Source organism: Scyliorhinus torazame, chromosome 9 (genome assembly GCF_047496885.1).
Source record: "Scyliorhinus torazame isolate Kashiwa2021f chromosome 9, sScyTor2.1, whole genome shotgun sequence".
NCBI classification, from domain to species: domain Eukaryota; kingdom Metazoa; phylum Chordata; class Chondrichthyes; order Carcharhiniformes; family Scyliorhinidae; genus Scyliorhinus; species Scyliorhinus torazame.
This window is the reverse complement of record NC_092715.1, coordinates 162,097,535-162,119,361: the sequence shown is the minus strand read 5'-3', so window position 1 is coordinate 162,119,361 and position 21,827 is coordinate 162,097,535. Positions and strand designations below refer to the sequence as shown.

Below are 21,827 nucleotides of genomic sequence, written 5' to 3'. Positions count from 1 at the left end.
GGCCCTCTATCTAGCCGCACTGCTCCCCCCTTTCTGGAGATAGGCTATAAACTGATGTTCACTACAAACCCACAGACTCCCACAGCTCCCTTGACGACATCCTCACGCCCTGCTTCTGTAAGGACACCATTCTCCCAATTTTTCCGTCTCCATTACTTCTGTACTGATAATACTAGCGTTCGCATCATGTCTTTTTTCCTCAACTGACGATGCCCATTCAGAGTAGTTGACCGGACTTTCCACCATGTCTGATCCATTTTGTGCACTTATGCTCTCACCCCTCCCCTCTCCCTCCCAGAACCATGATCGGGTTCACCACATCCTCACCCTCCACCCCACCAGCCTGTGTTCAATGGATCATTCTCCACCTATTTCATCAGTTCCAACATGATGCCACCGCTAAACACATCCTCCTCTGCCCTCCCTTTTCAGCATTCTGAAGGGACCATTTCTGCTGCTAAACGTTGGTTCCCTCCTTAGTCGCCCCTATCATCCCTTCCTTTCTGTGCAAGCGCGGGAGATGCAATTCCTATCCCTTTATCCCCTGCTCACTATCCAAGGCCCCAAACAGGCCTTCCAAGTGAAGCAGCGATTTCATTTTACTTCTTTCAATTTGGTATATTGTATTCGCTGTTCATAATGTGGTCTCTCTGACATTGGGCAGACCAACCTTGACTAGGTGACCCTTTCGCATAACATCTCCACTCCGTCCGCAAGCATGACCCTGAGTTTCCTGTCACCGGTCATTTTAATTCTTCACCTGGTATCTGCTGCAGCAAGTTCGAGGAACAACATCTGGGCCGGGATTCTCCGATCCTGCGCCGGGTCGGAGAATCGCCGAGGGTGCGACCGGAGAATCGATGGTAATCGCGGCCACGGGGTCGCAGCGGCGCCGGTCGGGGGCCGTTGAAAGCACCCCCGGCGATTATCCGTGTCTCGATGGGCCAAGTGTCCACCAGTTCAGCCGAGGCCCGCCAGCTTGGGTTACGTATGGTCCTGCCCAGCGGGACGTCAGAGTTCTGGCTGCAGGTCCGTCCTGGTGGGTAGGTGGATGGAGGATCCGACTCCGGGGGAGGCCTCCATGGTGGCCAGGCCCGTGATTGGGACCTACCGATTGGCGGGCGGGCTAATTCCAGCGGGGCCCTATATTCCTTGGCGCCGGGCCCCTGTAGGGCTCCGCCATATCGCCCGGGGGCCGGCGCGGAGACTGCAACCCACGTGCATGTGCGGACCTGCGCCGTACTAGCACCCTAGGAAGGGGTGAATGCCTGGGCCTGGTGGCCCATTGACGCCGGTGTCAACACCTGGCCGGGATTTCAGAGAATTCCGGCCCTCATCTTTCACCTGGGCACACTAGTGCATTCTGAACTAGTTCAACATTTTAGATCATAACTTCTGCCTCTATCTTGTTCTCTTTTTTAAAAATTTTATTCCTTCATGTTGCATTTAGATGGCTGCTATATAACCATTCATCGAGACATAACCTTTATTTCTTTAAAGTATATTTTTACCACACTCCTTTGCTTATACGACATGAAATATTTTATTTAATCTCTCCTGCCTTCCACCTTATCACAGACCTTTTTGTTGTTCCTGCCCCCCCCGCCATCCCCATCTACTGGCTTAAAAACATTTAAAATGTCTGTCTCTCTTCAGTTCTGATGAAAAGTCATCAACATAAAATGTTAACTCTGTTTCTTCCCACAAATGCTGTGTGACGTGCTGAGTATTTCCAGCATTTTGTTTTTTTATTGCAGGATTATTTTATTTCTGATATAAATTGTTTAAGATGCTTTTCTGTTATACACTTGTTGCTCTGTTTTACAAAAACATTTCAGGTGTGCAATAGGTCTAAAGTTAAGTACTTTTGGTATTATAATGGTGTAGTAGTTTTATTTCACTACAATAAATTATTGTTGAAATATCTTTTTGTATAATGGTTTTCTTTTATCACTCAGACTGCTCACTTAGACTGTATGGCTCCTCTTGTACAAGATTTGGCTTTAAAGATTCTGACCTGAACATTGATATACAGTTTCCAGCTCATGTAAGTTTCTACAGACTCAAAGAAGAACTCTGTACATCTACTGTGTATACAGTCAGCTTTTGAGTACACTATGAGATAATCTGCGGGATTCTCTGTTGGTGGGATCCTCCACTTCGCCGGCAGCGCACCCATGCCCGCGGGGTTTGCGACGGCGTGGGGGTGGCCATAATGGGGAACCCCATTGACCGGCTGCGGGAACGGTGAATCCCGCGGCCGGCGGGGACGCACTTCGCCGGCAAACGGGGCTGGCTGGATGGAGAAACCCACCCAATAAGTCTGATGTTAAATTTGGTCATGAACTTTATTCTTTAACCTCCTGAATACTGAATTTCCAGATTACTTTTAAAACCAGCATACAATTTCTGGCCTGCAATCTGTCTGATTCCAGTGTTTTGTGAATTCTGATGACAATAAGAGAGGCATGTCTCTGTAGCCATCTGGCATTTGTGATCTCTGTACAGTTGCTTACAGTCTAGATTAAATGTCTGATAATTGTTGGGCACTTCTTGCTTCCCCTACCATCTTGTGCACTTTTAACCTCCTCCCCATGGCCTGCTAAAATGTCAACTCGTTTTATCCATCTTGGAATGAATTCTCCCAGGACTCAAACCCATAGTCTCATAACTAAGTTACACCATACTCTATATCATCAAAAATGTGTAACAGAGGCTACTTCTGAATTAAGTAAAAAGGGGAACTCCAACCCATTCAGAAACTGCCCAATAATCCACCCCCGTTTTCCAAATGGCTCAGCCTTGTACAACTTCATAAAACTCCCTGAACATTTACTTATCTTTTCCGATTCCAGGGCAGCACGATGGCGCAGTGGTTAGCACTGCTGCCTCACGGTCCCGAGGATCCAGGTTTGATCCCGACCCCTGATCAATGGCCATGTGGATCTTTTTTTATTTATTTTTAAAAATAAATTTAGAGAACCTAATTCATTTTATTCCAATTAAGGGGCAATTTAGCGTGGCCAATCCACCTACCCTGTACATCATTGTGTTCTTGGGGCAAACCCCACGCAAACACAGGAAGAATGTGCAAACTCCACATGGAAAGTGACCCAGAGCCAGAATCGAACCTGGGACCTCCGGCGCCGTGAGACAGCAGTGCTAACCACTGTGCCACCGTGCTTTCCTGTCCGTATAGATCTTGCACATTCTCCTCATGCCTGCATGGGTCTCACCGCCACAACCCAATGATGTGCAGGGTAGGTGGGGCCTTGTCCAACACCTCCTTCTCCAACCTGGCCAACATCCTCAAAACATACTCTGTGGTGCTCGTTCCCTCCACTCCCTCCAGCAGACCCACAATCAACAGGTTCTGTTGTCTGGACCTGTTCTCCTGCTCCTCCACCTTCGACCGCGACGACTTGCATAGATCTCCCAAGATCTCCACCTCCAAAGACGCCATCCGGTCACTCGGGTTAGACACCACCTCTTCACGTCCCGGATTGCCGCCCCTTGCGCTTCAAGGCATTTTTCCACCCGATCCAGCGATCCACGAAGAGGTGCCACTGCCCCCTTAATCGCTGTCGGCCATTGACTATGCTTCTTCCTTTGCTGCTGAAATTCCTTCCTGATGAAGTTCATCAGTTGCTTCATCGGAGACTTTCCCGCCGCCAATGACCCTTCCCCCTCTGCCATTTTCACAATTGGTGCTGCACCACGAGTCTCTTCCAACTCCTGAGCTAGGTCCTGCACTTTCTTCTGCCAGCAAACGTGCCAATCAGGGGAGAACTTCTTCCCTTACACATTCCGCTCCACTTTTCTGCAGGATTTACCCAAAACACGGGTGAAAAGGGCCAAAACCAACACCTTCGAGCCGGAGCCGCCTTGTGTGCGACCACTCACTCCATGGCCCCTAATGGAAGTCAAGTTATCCCAATTAACCATCTTACAAAAAGAGTATCTAATAAAGTTGAGTTAGTTTCTAATGAAGTTAGTTTCTTATATGGGAAGTTAGAATTTAACAATTAATATTCTATTAGTACCCTATCATACAAGTGATATTTTGATATTTTTGAGATGGGGGAAAGGAGGAAACAAGTTTTATGTGAAAGTATTAAGTGAAGAATTTATTTTTTAAATAAGTAGACCTATCTGTTTTGTTTCTTTTTCAGATGAATCAACCAGATGTGCTATTGCTGGTTCAGGAAAGCCTCGAGAACAATAGTAAGTATTTGAAATGTTAAGCAAACCTATTTTTCAAGCATTACATTCATCTTGCCCTGTTTTTAGAAACCAGTACATATTGTAGAGTGATATATAGATTTATTGATTATGTAATACAAGTTGTGCACATATTTTGAATTGTATATGTCCAGCTTCTGACTGGAGTTAAAAACAGACATGAGAACTATAGAAATGTATCTCACCCATGGCACACTTTACAAATTAATAATAATAATCGTTTATTGTCACAAGTAGGCTTCAATGATGTTATTGTCAAAAAAGCCCCTAGTCGCCACATTCGCCTGTTCGGGGAGGCTGGTAGGGGAATTGAACCCGCACTGCTGGCATTGTTCTGCATTGCAAGCCAGCTGTTCAGCCCACTGTGCTAAACCAGCCCCAAATTAACATATGGACTGTATAGACATATGCAATATTTTGAACCAAATGCTATCAGCAAATTAAAAGTTGGCCACATTTTGTAATATTTTGTCATTTTCCAATAGGTCAAAACTAGAAGACCCTAGGCCCTATCCCAGGAGCTAATTTACAAAAACTAAAATTAATCATTAGAGCTCCAGTAAATCAGAATAGGGGTTCTTCGTCATAATTTTCCAGAAGACTGTTGCCCACCAAAACTGAGTCACCAAGTTTATACAGTGACTAATATTGTGTGCCTTTTAATTGTTTATCAAATTCTACCTCGAGGATTTGTAACTGGGCCTGAGCAAATGGCCCTTTGAAGGATCTACATTTTGAATGTCGACATAGTCCCCAGTTCGGCTTAGTTTACGACTAGCTTAGTTTATAAATATTAAATCACCAATAATGAGCAGAAAGAACAGTTTAACAGTCAGAAGAATTGTTTTGTTTCTTTGAAAAATATTTTTATTCTCCTCCTTTTACACATTTTCTTCCAAATTTGCACCCACCAACAATAAACAATAAGCAGTAATGAATATAATATCAATAACAACGATCCCATCCTCCCACCAAACCTCCAAACATGTTAACATAAACAAATGACAAAAAGGAATCAGGAATCACCCATAGTCACCATCAACACAGACAGTCTCTCTCTCTCTTTCCCCCCCCCCCCCCCCAACTAATGTTTAACGTTATCCAGTTCTTGAAAGTACATAATTAATAACACCCATGAATTGTAGAACCAATCCATCCTTCCCCTCAGTTCAAACAACCTTCTCAAGAGTCAAGAATTCCAAAAGTTCCCCCCGCCACACCAGGGCATAGGGTGGGAGGTTGCTCTCCAACCTATCAGGATCCGCCTTTGGGCGATCAACGAAGCGAAGGCTACAACATCTGCCTCCGCACCTGTTTCCAACCCCAGCTGGTCCGACACCCCGAATATGGCCTCCCGAGAGCTTGGGTCCAGTTTCACATGCACCACTTTAGAGATTACCCTAAAAACCTCCTTCCAGTAATCCTCCAGCTTTGGATAGGACCAAAACATATGAACGTGATTTGAAATGTTGTACCTACGGAATCCCCTCCTCTACTCCCGGGCAATCTGCACCCCCAGATATCTAAAGTGAGTCCCTGCCCTACGGAATGGCAGCCCCCCACTCCTGCCCCCACTCCCGGCCGAGACACCACAAATTACTCACTCTTGTCTCGATTTAATTTGTACCCCAAGTAAGACCCAAACACCCGAAGCAGCTCCAATATTTCCCCTATTGATACACTCTGTTCTGACACATATAAAACAAGTCATCGGCATGTAAGGACACCCTACACTCTATCCCCCCCCCCCCCCCCCCCCCGCACTATCCCTTTCCACAACCCCAAACTTCTTAATGCGATGGCCAATGGCTCAATTGCAAGTGCAAACAGCAGGGGGCCATAGGACATCCCTGCCTAGTCCCAAGGTGGAGAGAAAAGTATCTCGAGCTGATCTTATTTGTGCGGACACTCGCCCTCAGCTCCTTATACAGTAGCTTTACCCAGTTCACAAATCTTGGTCCAATCCCAGACTGCTCCAGAACTGCAATCAAGTACCCCCATTCTACTCCGTCAAACGTCTTCTCGACGACCAATGCCACAGCCACCTCTGTTTCCTTCCACTCTGCCGGTGCCATAACCACGTTCCATACCCTTCTTTTTTTTAAAAATATATTTTATTGAAAATTTTTTCGATCAAAATTTTTTCCCTTTACAGATCAAACATAACAGTAAAGAAAGTTTAACAATAAACAAATGGCTAATCAACATGGTAATCTAATCATTTAACATAAACTAAAACTTCCACCCCTCCCCCTGGGTTGCTGCTGCTGGTCATCTGTCTTCCCTCTAACGTTCCCCATGGTAGTCGAGGAATGGCTGCCACCGCCTTGAGCCGATCCTCTCAGGGCAAACTTTATCTGCTCCAGTTTTATGAACCCCGCCATATCGTTTACCCAGGCCTCCAGTCCGGGGGGGTTTCGCCTCCTTCCACATGAGTAGAATCCTACGCCGGGCTACTAGAGACGCAAAGGCCACAACGTCGGCCTCTTTCGCCTCCTGCACTCCCGGCTCATCCGCTACTCCAAATAGAGCTAGCCCCCAGCCTGGTTTGACCCGGGCCTTCACCACCTTGGAAATCACTCCCGTCACTCCCTTCCAATACCCCTTCAGTGCCGGGCACGACCAAAACATATGTGCGTGGTTTGCTGGGCTTCCGCCGCACCTCCCACACTTGTCCTCCACTCCAAAGAACCTGCTCAGTCTTTCTCCCGTTATCTGTGCTCTATGTAGCACCTTGAATTGAATCAGGCTAAGCCTGGCGCACGAGGAAGAGGAATTTACCCTGCTTAGGGCATCAGCCCACATACCCTCCTCTATCTCCTCCCCTAGCTCTTCTTCCCACTTTCCTTTTAATTCGCCCACCAACTCCTCCCCCTCCTCCCTCATCTCTCGGTATATTTCTGACACCTTGCCCTCTCCGACCCACCCCCCCGAAAGCACTCTGTCCTGAATCCCCTGTGCCGGGAGCAGCGGAAATTCCCTCACCTGTTGTCTTGTGAACGCCCTCACCTGCATATATCTAAGGAAGTTTCCCCGGGGCAACTTATACTTTTCCTCCAATGCTCCCAAGCTCGCAAACGTCCCCTCTATAAATAAATCTCCCACCCTCCTAATTCCCAACTGGTGCCAGCTCTGAAATCCTCCATCCATTCTTCCTGGGGCAAACCTATGGTTGTTCCTGATTGGGGACCCCACCAGGGCTCCCCGCACACCTCTCTGTCGCCTCCATTGTCCCCAGATATTCAATGTTGCCGCCACCACCGGGTTCGTGGTAAACTTTTTTGGCGAGAGTGGTAGCGGCGCCGTCACCAGCGCCTCTAAGCTCGTCCCTTTACAGGACTTTCTCTCCAGTCTTTTCCACGCCGCTCCCTCTCCCTCCATCATCCATTTACGAATCATCGCCACATTAGCGGCCCAATAATAGTCGCCCAAATTCAGTAGCGCCAATCCTCCTCTGTCCCTGCTACGTTGCAGGAACCCCCTCCTTACCCTCGGGACTTTCCCTGCCCACACGAAGCTCGTGATGCTCCTGTCTATTTTTTTAAAGAAGGTCTTAGTGATTAGTATAGGGAGACATTGAAATACAAATAAGAACCTCGGGAGGACCATCATCTTAATTGCCTGCACTCTGCCCGCCAACGACAGAGGCTGCATGTCCCACCTCTTGAAGTCCTCCTCCATTTGTTCTACCAATCGTGTCAGATTAAGTCTGTGTAAGGTTCCCCAGCTCCTAGCGATCTGAATCCCCAGGTATCGGAAGTTTCTTTCCACTTTCCTTAGAGGCAGGCCTTCTATCTCTCTACTCTGGTCCCCTGGGTGTATCACAAATAATTCACTCTTCCCCATGTTAAGCCTATATCGAGAAATCTCCGAACTCCCTCAACATCTGCATAACCTCTATCATCCCCCCGCTGGGTCCGACACATACAACAGTAGGTCATCCGCGTATAGCGAGACTCGGTGTTCTTCTCCCCCTCTAATCACCCCTCTCCATTTCCTGGAGTCTCTCAACGCCATGGCCAGAGGTTCAATTGCCAACGCGAACAACAGTGGAGATAGCGGGCATCCCTGTCTTGTTCCCCTATATAATCGGAAATACTCCGATCTTTGCCGACCCGTGACTACACTTGCCGTTGGCGACCCATAAAGAAGTTTGACCCAGCTAATAAACCCGTTCCCGAACCCAAACCTCCTTAACACCTCCCATAAATACTCCCACTCCACCCTATCAAATGCCTTCTCTGCATCCATTGCCGCCACTATCTCTGCCTCCCCCTCCACTGGGGGCATCATTATCACCCCTAATAGTCGTCGCACGTTGACATTCAGTTGTCTCCCCTTTACGAACCCTGTCTGGTCTTCGTGCACCACCCCCGGGACACAGTCCTCTATCCTCGATGCCAGTACCTTTGCCAGCAATTTGGCGTCCACATTCAATAATGAAATAGGTCTATAGGACCCGCACTGCAACGGATCTTTATCCCTCTTCAGAATTAGCGATATCGTCGCCTCCGACATTGTCGGGGGTAAAGTCCCTCCTTCCCTGGCCTCATTGAACGTCCTCACCAACAACGGGGCCAGCAAGTCCACGTATTTTCTATAAAATTCCACCGGGAACCCGTCTGGTCCCGGAGCCTTCCCTGCTTGCATGTTCCCCAGCCCCTTAATAACCTCGTCCACCCCAATCGGTGCCCCCAGGCCTTCCACCTCCTGCTCCTCCACCCTCGGAAACCTCAATTGATCCAGGAACTGCCGCATCCCCTCCTCTCCCTCAGGGGGTTGGGACCTATACAGTCCCTCATAAAAGGTCTTGAACACCTCATTTATCTTCCCTGCTCTTCGCACCGTGGCTCCCTTTTCGTCTCTAATTCCCCCTATCTCCCTTGCTGCTGACCTCTTTCGCAACTGATGAGCCAGCAGGCGACTAGCCTTTTCCCCATATTCATACCTCCTCCCCTGTGCCTTCCTCCACAGCACCTCCGCCTTTCTGGTGGTCAGGAGGTCAAACTCCATCTGGAGTTGTCTCCTCTCCCTGTACAGTCCCTCCTCCGGGTCTCTGCAAATTCCCTGTCCACCCTTAAAATCTCCCCCAGTAATCTTTCCCTTTCCTTGGCCTCTGTTTTCCCTTTGTGGGCCCCAATGGAGATCAGCTCTCCTCTGACCACCGCTTTTAGTGCTTCCCATACCACTCCCACACGGACCTCCCCGTCGTCATTGACCTCCAGGTATCTCTCAATACACCCCCGCACTCTTCCACACACTCCCTCGTCCGCCATCAATCCCACATCTAATCGCCAGAGTGCTCTCTGCTCCCTTTCCTCTCCTAGTTCCAGGTCCACCCAGTGTGGGGCATGGTCCGAAACCGCTATGGCTGAATACTCGGCTTCTTCCACCCTTGAGATCAACGACCTTCCCAGAACAAAAAAATCTATCCGGGAGTACACTTTATGGACATGGGAGAAGAAGGAGAACTCCCTGGCCCTCGGTCTAAGAAATCGCCATGGATCCACTCCCCCCATTTGGTCCATAAACCCCTTGAGCACCTTGGCCGCTGCCGGCCTTCTTCCCGTCTTTGATCTGGATCTATCTAGCCCTGGGTCCAGCACGGTATTGAAGTCCCCTCCCAATATCAAGTTTCCTACCTCCAGGTCCGGTATACGACCCAACATCCGTCTCATAAATCCCGCATCGTCCCAATTCGGGGCATATACATTAACCAACACGACCTCCATTCCCTCCAGCCTGCCATTCACCATTACATATCTACCTCCGCTATCTGCTACGATGTTCTTTGCTTCAAATGCTACCCGTTTCCCCACCAATATGGCCACCCCTCTATTCTTTGCATCTAGTCCTGAGTGGAACACCTGTCCCACCCATCCTTTCCTTAACCTAACTTGGACCGCCACCTTCAGGTGCGTCTCTTGGAGCATAGCCACGTCTGCCCTTAGTCCTTTCAAGTGCGCGAGCACTCGGGCCCTTTTAATCGGTCCGTTCAGGCCTCTCACGTTCTACGTGATCAGCCTCACTAGGGGGCTACCTGCCCCCTCCCGTGTCGACTAGCCATCACCTTCTCTAGGCCAGTCCCATATCCCGCCTCCGCGCTCCCACTCGCTCCCCAGGCGTTGCATTCCATCCCCGTCCACCCACTCTTTAGCCATTTCCTTTTTGATTTCCGCAGCAGCAACCCAGTTGTGCCCCCCCCCCCGCTAGATCCCTTTCTAGCGTGATTGCTCCCCCCATATTACTTCCGCAAGTCAGCTGACTTCAACTGACTCCTGCTTACTCCTTGACCCCCCCGTGTGGGGAACTCCCATCAGCCTTGCGCCTGTCTTCCCGCCATAATCTTTCTGGCGCGGGAACATCCCTTTATCTGACCCGCTTCTTGTGGCGCAGCTCCCTTTCCTCTCCCCCTCCCATTCCTCATTCTCCGCCTATGTCCCTTCTTTCCCCCCTCACCGGCGCCCACATTTCCTAGTGTCTCCCCCCACCCAATTTACTTTTCTTTTTACATCAACGATAACAATAACATTCCCTACAGTATCAGTCCCTCAGTTCCGATCCAATTTCTCCTCTTTAATAAAGGTCCATGCTTCTTCCGCCGTATCGAAATAATGGTGTCTCTCCTGGTACGTGACCCATAGTCGTGCCGGCTGCAGCATCCCGAACTTAACCTTTTTGTGTAACACCTCCTTGGCTCGGTTAAAACTCGCCCTCCTTCTCGCCACCTCCGCACTCCAATCCTGGTACACCCGTACCACTGCATTTTCCCATCTGCTACTCCGCACCTTTTTAGCCCATCTCAGGACCTCTTCTCTATCTTTAAGGCGGTGAAATCGCTCGATTGTCGCCCTGGGTGGTTCTCCCGCTTTTGGTCTTCTCGCCGGGATCCGATGTGCCCACTCCACCTCCAAGGGGCCCGTAGGGGCCTCAGCTCCCATCAATGAGCTTAGCATCGTACTTACATAAGCTCCACAGTCCGCTCCTTCCACTCCCTCAGGGAGACCCAGTATCCGAAGGGTCTTCCTTCGCGCTCTGTTTTCTAGGGCCTCAATCCTTTCAATGCACTTTTTATGGAGTGCCTCGTGCGTCTGTGTTTTGACCGCCAGGCCCAGGATCTCGTCCTCATTATCCGTCACCTTCTGCTCCACCACGCGGAGCTCTGTCTCCTGGGTCCTTTGTGCCTCCTTGAGCCCCTCAGTTGCCTGTAGCATCGGGGTCAGCACCTCCCTCTTTAGTAGCTCCACACACCGTCTCAGAAATTCTTCTTGCTCGGGCCCCCATGTCGCCTGGGCTTTCTCCGCCGCCATCTTGTGTCTTCTCCCTTTCTGTCCCTTTCGTCGACGATTCCTCGCGCTGCCACCGCCGATATTTTCCTCTTTCGTTGGGGGGTGGGGGGGGACTCCCTATTCACTCACCCCACACCGGGTTGCGTCGCCCAAAAATTTCCCGTTGGGGCTCTTAAAAGAGCCCGAAGGTCCGTTGGAGCTGGAGCCGCCGAAACGTGCGGCTTAGCTGGGCATCGCCGCAACCGGAAGTCCGTTCCATACCCTTCTAACGTTTGAAAAGAGCTGCCTCCCTCTCACAAACCCGTCTGATCTTCACCCATCACCTTCGGGAGGCACTCCTCCAGCCTACCTGCCAGTACCTTTGCCAATACTTTTGCGTCCACATTTAAAAGTGATATGGGCCTATACGACCCACACTCTGTCGGATCCTTATCTTTTTTAAGCAATCGGGAAAGCGATGCCCGCCCCAAAGTTTGTGGCAACACCCCCTTCCCTATCGCCTCTTCAAACTTCCCCACCATCAAGGCTGCCAGCTTATCCTTGAATTTTTTTGTAATATTCCATCGGAAACCCATCCGACCCTGCCACCTTCCCCGATCGCATCTTTTATCTCCTGCTCCACTATCGTTCCTTCTAATGTAGCCCTGTCCCCCTCCCCTAACCTCGGGTACTCCAGCCCATCTAGAAATTCCTGCATCTCACAGTCTCCCCCAGGTGGCTCTGCCCGACCTGCACAACCTCTCATGGAATTCCTCCATGACCTTGTTAATCAGATCCGGAGCCACCACCAACTTCCCTGCCCTGTCCCTCACCTGAACAATTTCCCTTGCATCCACCTCCCTCCGAAGCTGACCCGCTAACATACTGCCATCAAGTAACATACTCGCCTTCTCTCCAAGCTCGTAAACTGCACCCCTTGCTCGCCTCAGTTGGCGCACCACCTTCCTGGTAGATAGTCGGTCAAAGCTCGCCTGTGATTCCTTCCTCTTTTCCAACTTCGCTGGGTCCCCATCTTCTGCATAACTGCTATCTACCTCCAGCATCTCATCTATTACCCTCTGCCGCTTCTACCTCTCCTCTTTGTCCACCCTGGCCATAAACGAGATCACCTCCCCCCTCACCACCGCCTTTAGAGCCTCCCAGATACTACCTCCGACACCTCACCCGTACAGTTGAAACCTACATATTCCTCAATTACTGTTACAATTTTGTCACAGAACACTCGGTCCTCCAACAGTCCCACATCTAATTTCCACCCCGGCCTCTGCGCTACCCCCTTCTCCATTAACATATCCACCCAATGCTGAGCATGATCTGACACTGCAATTGCCGAGTACTCCTACACCTTAACACCTGTCAGCAAAGCCTTCCCCACCGCAAAATAAAGTCGATCCGCGAGTATACCTTATGGACTGCCGAAAAAAAACTAGTACTCCCGCTCCCTCGGGTGCAGGAACCTCCAAGGGTCCACCCCTCCCATTTCCACCATTAGCCCAGCCAACAGCTTCGCCCCCCGCCGTGATGGGACCAGCGAGCGCGCCCATGACCTGTCCAACCGTGTCTCCTGCACCAAGTTCCAGTCGTCCCGTCCCCCCCCCCCCCCCCCCCCCCCCGCTATCAGTTTGTGTGTGTCCAAGTCGAGGATGGCCCCAAATACCTTCTTCGCAAATTCCACATCGTCCCATTTGGGACCGCATACACTTACTTGTGCCACTAACCTCCCCTCCAGCGCCCCTGTCACATACCAACCCCCCCTGACCTGCCACCACCTTCTCCATCTGGAAGCGTACTCTTTTGCTGACCATTACCGCTACCCCTCAAGCCCTTCCGTCAAATCCAGAGTGGAACACCTGACTAACCCAGCCCTTTTTAAGTCTCACCTGGTCCTTCACCCTCAAGTGAGTCTCCTGCAGCATTGCTACATTAGCTTTCAAACTTTTAAGATGCACAAGCACCCTTGACCTCTTGACTGGACCTCCTAACCCCCTCACGTTCCACGTGACTATCCGACCTGAGGGTCTCTCTTTCCCCCCCCCCACCCTTCTTATCCACCATCATCATACCACCGGGCCCTGCCCCATGAGCCTGACCCGCCACTTTCCATTATTAACATCGAACCCCTTCCCCCTCCCCTTCAGAATCCCCCCCTGCACTTCCTCTCGAAAAAAACGTCTCCCTGTATCGATCCCTTCCCCCCCCCCCTTGCTCGCCCTATAGGCCCATCGAAACCTGCCAACCAGGCTCCTGCGTCCGTAGTTCTCCTCTCACCTCACCTCCATTCACTCGCCGACTTTAGTTAGCTAGCGGGGTCCACCCCCCCCCACCCCCCCACCCCCCTCGGCCAAGGTATACTGCCCCTTCCACCCAGTCCCAGAGAAAATAAACCAACAATCCAAGCCATACAAATCACTAAAATAACATAACCGTCGCAACACAGAATGCCAATCAACCCAAACAATAACTTGAACTCTATAACAATGTGAAGTGAAGTAAATTACAAAACACATCAATGAAAAGAAAGTTATAGCATTTATACATTTTTCCAGTTCCCCAATCACAGTCCGCAGTCTCTCTTCCAGCTCTGCTCCTCACGTCTGTCCCAAGCCTTCTGCCTTGAATGCCTCAGCCGCTCGTCTCTTTGCCAACTCCACCATCAAGTCCTGGTAAATCCGAACTCCAGCACCATCCCACTGCATCTTCCGCTTCTGCTTCGCCCAGCTTAACACCTTCTCATTCATGCGGTATATATGGAAGCAGATAATTATTGCTCTTGGGTGGTTCATTTACTTTGGGCTTCGGCCTTAACGACCGATGAGCTCGGTCCAGCTTGTACCGGGAGAGGTTCTCGCCCTCCCCCATCAACTCCGCCAGCATCTTAGCGAAGTACTCTGTTGGCCTTGAGCCCTCTGTAGAAGAATTGTTAAATAGATTTTTTTGCTCTTCCCAAATTTATTCAGTTTCTTTCATTGATGTTGAGGCGGAGTTCCATGCCAGAGTGCCTGTCGTACTGTGCAGAGACACGCAAAGGTTTGTCGGGCCTTACTTTTCTTAATCTGAATGTAATTACTGTACTATAATGTGTAATGGGAACTGAGCCATTTGTAAAACACTAACTGAGCACAAATGAACCTAATTTAATAATGTGGATAAAGATGATCTTTTTCACTTTCTGTGTCCTCTGGAGGCTTGCAGACTTTGCCATTCCTGATTAAAAAGCTGGGAGGATGGCCTGCTGTTGAACCCTACCAATCCCATTTATAAGGCTTTCTTCCCGACTCTGTTTTCTTAATTTCACAGCAGAAACTGTGAACAGCTAGTGATGAAATGAGTAAAACCAGGTGTTTTAAGATTTTCCCTACTTAATCAATAAACGCTTTAGTTCTATATTTGTAAATAATATATATTTTATAAAAAGTGGGGTGGGGGGGGGGCAGCGTGGGCGGAAGACCTTTTTCTTACTACATTCTCATGTTGATTACTTCCCACCTATGATCTTTTTGCAAAAAGCCTTTGCACGGATGATTCTTGGATCCATTTTTAGTTATGGTCTTTTGATAATTCAGTCATTTTCTGTATTCATACAAATTTTATCAGGCTTGTTGTGCTGATGACTTTTTCCCCCCCATGTTTCAAAAGATGTTTGTTTTTTCAAAAGCAATTTAACTGACCGTAGATTCAGCATATTAGAAACACCGATTGTGGACTTTTTCAGTTTTGCAAATTAGCCAATATTAAACTATGTAAGCTTTTGATACCTTAAAAGTAAGTCCCTGAGGGCAGCACGGTGATGCAGTGGCTAGCATTGCTACCTCATGGCGCCGAGGTCCCAGGTTCGATCCCAGCTCTGGGTCACTGTCCATGTGGAGTTTGCACATTCTCCCCCGTGTTTGCGTGGGTTTTGCCCCCACAACCCAAAAGATGTGCAGGGTAGGTGGATTGGCCACGCTAAATTGTCCCGTAACTGGGAAAAAATGAATTGGGCACTCTAAATTTATTTTTAAAAAGTAAGTCCCTGAATCAATAAGTTGTTTTGCAATGTTGTGATAGCTATAGACACAGTAAGAATGTAGAAAATTGCCTGTTTTTCATTAGTTGTACCGAAAATGCAAATATAAAGTTGGTAAATCTTTGGTGAAAATGTAGATATTCTCCTTAGATTCAGCTTTACTGCCCATGCTTATAAGTGGATCTTATGAATGAGAGTATGCCTCTGTGCCCATTGCTAACTGCAGTGACACTCAGAGGTCAAACAGAGAATTCTTGTCACTGTGCTCTGACTTGCTACAGTATTGCATGTGGCACCATGTGACCTTACCATTGGTATTCAGAAGAATATACATTTTCCGAACCAAGACTCGGGCTAAAATCCAACAAACTTCGATAATATTGTTAAAGAGGTAAATCAATAGAATTCAGTGCATACCGTATATTTATAGTAATTATAACCTTTACTGTTCTCCTCAATGCCCACACAGAAAAGATACTTGTCTTGCTCTGAGCAAATAAAATTGGCCTGTGTAATTCAAGGGCCTCTGACTGCCTTAAACTCACTGGGTGCTCAAATTGAAGCTCCTGTCCATCAAAGGTATTACAAAATAATCATGACTCTTGCACCCATGTTTTTACCCCATACACAGCTGACAATCACAGGCATTACAAGACCAACCACACACCCCTGAGCACTTCAAGCATAGCATGCTTGGTATAATGGACAGACTGCTATGTGATTTATGGTTATGTGCCTTATTATTTGAATGACCTATCATACAGATTCCCATCTAAATCGAAGAGTGGCAATAAAACCATGCAAACCAAGGTCATCTTGAAATATGCATGATTCCACCCTTGCTCTTGGGTGTGAGAATTATTTAGACTATAACATATATTCTGTGCAGATATAGTTAGAATAAATTGACTGTAAGCCCTTATTTTGTAAATGGAGGCATAAAAGTGAAAAAGGAAGGAACTTATGATGCACCTTGATAAAACTTTTATTCAGTCTCAACTAGAATAAGCATTGTATCCAATTCTGGTCACCACACCTTAGGAACGATGTGAAGGCATTAGTGAGGGTGCAGAAAAGATTCTTGAGAATGTTTCCAGGAATGAGGGACTCCATTACGTCCATGGATTGGAGACGTTGGGGTTGCTCGCCTTAGAGAAGAGATGGTCAAAAGGAGATTTGACCAAGTGATCAAACTTTGAGGGGTCCAGACAGCGTGGATAGAGTGACTGTTCCCATTGGTGGAAGGGCTGAGAACCAGAGGACACTGAATCATGATGATTGGCAAAGGAACCATCGTTAATGTGAAAACATTTATTTTGCGAGTCATTAGGACCTGGAATGCATTACCTGAGTGTGATGGAAGCCGATACACCAAGGACTTTCAAAAGGGAATTGACGAAAGAGCCGACAAGAAAACATTTGCAGGGCAAATGGTGGGGGAATGGGACTAGCTAAATTGTTCTTGTAGAGAGCTGGCACAAACATGACAGATTTGAATGGCCTCTTTTGTTGTAATTATTGTACGATTATTTTATATTTAATTTTCCCTCTATTCCCTTCAGTGGCCTTTTATGTAAAGTGAGTGCAGGCAATGAAAATGCATGGCTCACAACATGTCACTTAGCTGCCTTGGCGAAGTTGGAACCTTGTCTAATTCCGCTGGTTGTTGCCTTTAGATCTTGGGGAAAGGTAAGAAATTCATAATTGTTTTAAAAAGTGGTTTGGTAACTAAAGTTAATACGTTTTACTTTAGATTATTTTATGCTGCACTGTTTCTTCACATTTTAAATTTAAATAAATGCTTTTCCTTTTTGTTTAGTTGTATTTAATTTGCTTTTGACTTTATTTTTGCTTGGTTTGCCTCAGGATGAGAATTTTTAGGCACCGGCAGATTTTAACTTTTCTTCCCCTTCCTGAATGGGAAATGATTGCATCATTGCCTCTAAATCCTAAACACGTTTGGAGCAAGCTTATGGTAAAATTGATAGGGTGACATGGTAGCGCAGTGGTTCAGTCCCGGCCCCAAGTCACTGTCCGTGTGGAGTTTGTACATTCTCCCAGTGTCTGCGTGGGTCTTGCAACCCAACGATGTGCAGGGTAGGTAGATTTGCCACGCTAAATTGCCTCTTAATTGGCAAAAAAACAAATTGGGTACTTTAAATTTTAAAAAAATTGATTGAGTGCTGTCCATTGTTCAGAACAACATCTTATTTTTATTTAGTACCTTTCATGCAATGAAACATCCCATGTACTTTACTTGGACGTGAACAGAAGGAAGGAAAATACTAGAGAAGAAGGTGCAGTTAATTTTGAAGTGACTTTGAAAATGAAAGAAGTTACATGGCAAAGAGGTTTATGAAGAAAATTCCTGAGTACAGGTTTGTAGAATGAGAGAGTTAAAAACTAAAGGTACTTCCTGTTGTAGGGTATAGGTTACACTTCTGCTGCAACTAGAGGAAGATGGTTCTTGTCCATTAATTTTGTGGAAAAGATAATAACATGAAGTTTGATGTTGACAGTGTAACATCTAAGAGATTGAGAATTATAACTGACAGAATTTTACTGCAACCACTACCGCTTTATTAACAAAAAGCTGACAACTTGACTGACAAGCAATTTTTAAAAACATATTGTTACCTTCTGAAGGAATCAGGTAGTCAGTCTAGGTTGACTGCATGCCGATTTGATCTGGTCTGACTCGGACGTTTCCAGAATCCTTGATGGTCTCGTTCCGATGTTGCTATGCCAAAGAGGGTTCTTGCCCCCCTTTTATCCTTTGGCTGTACAAAAGCTGTCCTAGTGTCTGATCCTTCTATGCCCCTTGGTTAGTTTCAGGGGTATGTGATTTGCCTTACATATTGCTGTTGCACATAATTGCCTAACCACAGGTCGTCTGGTGCACTTGCCTGTGTCTTTCAAATTCAACCATCTCACAGGTGGCCATGCAACTGCCTGAGAGTCTTGAGTTATTGTCTGTATCAAAGATTCTTTGAGAAAACAACTGTAGCAATTCTTTAGAAAAATCTGTTTTGCACACAGCATTTTCTAAGAATTGTAACTTGTTCCAAGGTCAATTCCATAGCACCTTTACAGCAAATTTAAGCATATCCATACAGCAAGAAGAATGAGAATTATTTCTCTCAGGTGCTTCAGGTTGCCTTTTTTCATATATAACTAAGAAAAATCTGGTGTGTATATTTACTATTAGAAAATTTCACTACCCTTTTGCACTGCACCATCACCACCAACCTCTGTACTTAATAGGGGTGGATTTGTTGACTACATCAATCTGCTCCCTGACTCTCATTGTTAACATTCCTTGTTACCACTTCAAAAAATTCAAGCAACTTAGCTTTATTTTTAGGTATCATAGGGCACATCCTTCCCTTAACACGTCCATTCTTACTGTCCTTCATTGATCCATGCTTCTCTAATTGACAAATTATACTGTCTGTCAGAATCTTTTCCAATAATTGTCCCACCACCAAGGTTAGACTGACTGGACGAATCACTTAGGTTATCCAGTACAATGTTAGGAGTCCTCCGACTCCATACCAGTCTCTGGAGAGGATTAGCAAATGATGGTCAGAGTTCTGCTACTTCCCTTGCTTCTTTTGGCAGCCATGGGTACATTTAATCTAGGCCTGGCCAGTGATCCACCTTCAAGGATGCTTAAGCACCGTAATATTTTCTACCATGTTTATCCCATCAAATCATTCACACTCCTATTCACTAATTGGAATTTAAGCCTGTTAAGTGTAAAATGAAGCGGTAGGAGGCACAGTGACCCAGTGGTTAGCACTGCTGTCTCATGGCACCGAGTAGCCAAGTTCGATCCCGGCCCCGGGTCACTGTCCATGTGGAGGTTGCACATTCTCCTCGTGTCTGCGTGGGTCTCACCCCCATAATCCAAAAAGATGTGCAAGGTAGGTGAATTGGCCACACTAAATTGCTCCTTAATTGGGAAAGAAAGATAATTGGGTACTCTAAATTAATTTTTTTAAAGTGTGAAATGAGGCATTTTAAGAACATAAGAACTAGGAGCAGGAGTAGGCCATCTAGCCTTTCGAGCCTACTCCACCATTCAATGAGATCATGTCTGATCTTTTGTGGACTTAGCTCCACTTTCCTGCCCGAACACCATAACCCTTTATTCTTCAAAAAACGTTCTATCTTTATCTTGAAAACATTCAATGAAGGAGCCTCAACTGCTTCACTGGGCAGGGAATTCCATAGATTCACAACCCTTTGGGTGAAGAAGTTCCTCCTGAGCTCAGTCCTAAATCTACTTCCACTTATTTTGAGGCTATGCCCCCTAGTTCTCCTTTCACTTGCTAGTGGAAACAACCTTCCCGCATCTATCCTACTTATTCCCTTCATAATTTTATATGTTTCTATAATATCCCCCTGCATCCTTCTAAATTCCAACGAGTATAGTCATGGTCTACTCAACCTCTCCTTGTAATCCAACCCCCTCAACTCTGAATTAACCTCGTGAATCTCCTCTGCACAGCCTCCAGTGCCAGTACATCCTTTCTCAGGTAAGGAGACCAAAACTGAACACAATACTCCAGGTGTGGCCTCACTAACACCTTATACAGTTGCAGCATAACCTCCCTAGTCTTAAACTCCATCCCTCTAGCAATGAAGGACAAAACTCCATTCGCCATTTTGGGAAGACTTAACAAGGCAAAGGAATACACAATGATCGACGGACGCTAGGAAATATAGAGGACCACAGGGACCTTGGGGTGTATCTGCAAAGATCCCTGAAGGCATCAGGACAGGTAGATAAGGTGGTTAAAAAAGCATATAGAATACTTACTTTTATTAGCCGAGGCATAGAATATATTTCTTGATGACGAGCTTTTAATGGATACAATGTTTCTCACTAGATCTTAAGATAAAGAAACCTGATTAGTTTATCCATCTATTTTTAATCTATTGTTCAACCACTATGGTACCTTGAATATTTGTTGAAAAGAGCCTTGTAGCTGAAGCTTTTCATCAGGGCAAACACATTAATGTTGAATTTTAAACAATAACAACAATTTACACAAAGGGAGAGAAGGATACTAATTGGTTGACAAGTCGACTGATTGGCTGAAGTGTTGTCATGAGAAAGCCATAGATTACCCAAGCTCCTGAGTAATTCAGGAAGGGCATAAGGCGTTAACATATTCCTTTTGTTTGTAGTGAATGGGTTCCTGAATTGGATGTTGCTTCGAACAAGTAAGAACGTTACAAGCTTGATTGATTGGTTGTTAGTGTGATCATTAACATGCTCCGGATTGCTCAGCAAGCACTGAAGGAAAACCGCCACTTGCAAACTCCCTTCCAACCCTCACATTATCCTGATTTAGAACTATATTATTGTTCCTTCACTGTTACTGGGTCAAAATCCTGTAACTCCCTTCCTAACAGCACTGTGGGTGTACCTACACCATATGGACTGCAGTGATTCAAGAGGCAACTCACTACCACCTCGAGCAATTGGGGATGAGCAATACATTCTGGCCGAACAAGTGGCCTCACTCCCCGTGAACGAATACTTCAGTCAACTTGGCAACCACTCAGCATCCATTTCTCATGTATATATTGTTGTGATCTTTGAAATGTGACATTCTTGCCTTTTTCCTGATGAGTGCAAGATGAAAAGCTTTGGCCACTCATCTCTCTTTTCAGTAATATTCAAGTTCTGTACTACCAAACATTGTACTTTATTAGATCCCACTATTTCTTGAATTATTCTAGGGGTTTTGCCTTCACTGCTCTAACTGTAAGCTCATTTCAGGTGTTAACAAATACATTTTTAATGGTTTATCGGACACAAGCATTTACCCAATACTATTACCTTCTGACTCATAATAGAGAATGGTATGTGGAGCTCGGGCATTTTCATTTGTAAATATCCCACATAATGTATGTTTTTCTGAAGATAAGCTACTTATTTAATTGAGATGTTAATTTTCCAGAGATTTTCACACAATATTAGAAGAGCTATTGAGAAAGTTATTCACCTTTTCCTTACCTTTTCTCCACATAAATAATTTTGCCACACAAGGCAGCATATTTCATCTAAGAATATCTATTTTGGCAATATGGATATGGAATTCCCTGAAGACAAGGAACAGATTGTGGCCTTTTTAAGACCGGAATGTGATTTACAGGGCTCAGTTTAAGATCCATTACTCTTTTTTTTAATAAATATTTTATTGAAAATTTTTGGTCAACCAACACAGTACATTGTGCATCCTTTACACAATATTATAACAACACAAATAACAATG

The 21,827-nt window shown here is 46.5% G+C and overlaps 1 protein-coding gene across 4 annotated transcripts in view; it reads left to right on the top strand.

Annotated features, from left to right (window-relative positions):
* The window catches only part of LOC140429554 (terminal uridylyltransferase 7-like), a 145,866-nt gene that overhangs the window by 54,122 nt on the left and 69,917 nt on the right, over positions 1-21,827 (top strand). For all 4 annotated transcript variants that reach the window (XR_011949121.1, XR_011949120.1, XM_072516712.1 and 1 more), the window contains exons 6-9: positions 1,959-2,047; positions 4,173-4,224; positions 14,489-14,558; positions 17,100-17,226. Coding sequence is in view for 2 of the 4 variants with exons in the window: in XM_072516712.1 (XP_072372813.1) it covers positions 1,959-2,047; positions 4,173-4,224; positions 14,489-14,558; positions 17,100-17,226 (338 nt within the window). In the remaining 2 variants the exon portion in view is untranslated. The remainder of the gene's footprint in view (positions 1-1,958; positions 2,048-4,172; positions 4,225-14,488; positions 14,559-17,099; positions 17,227-21,827) is intronic.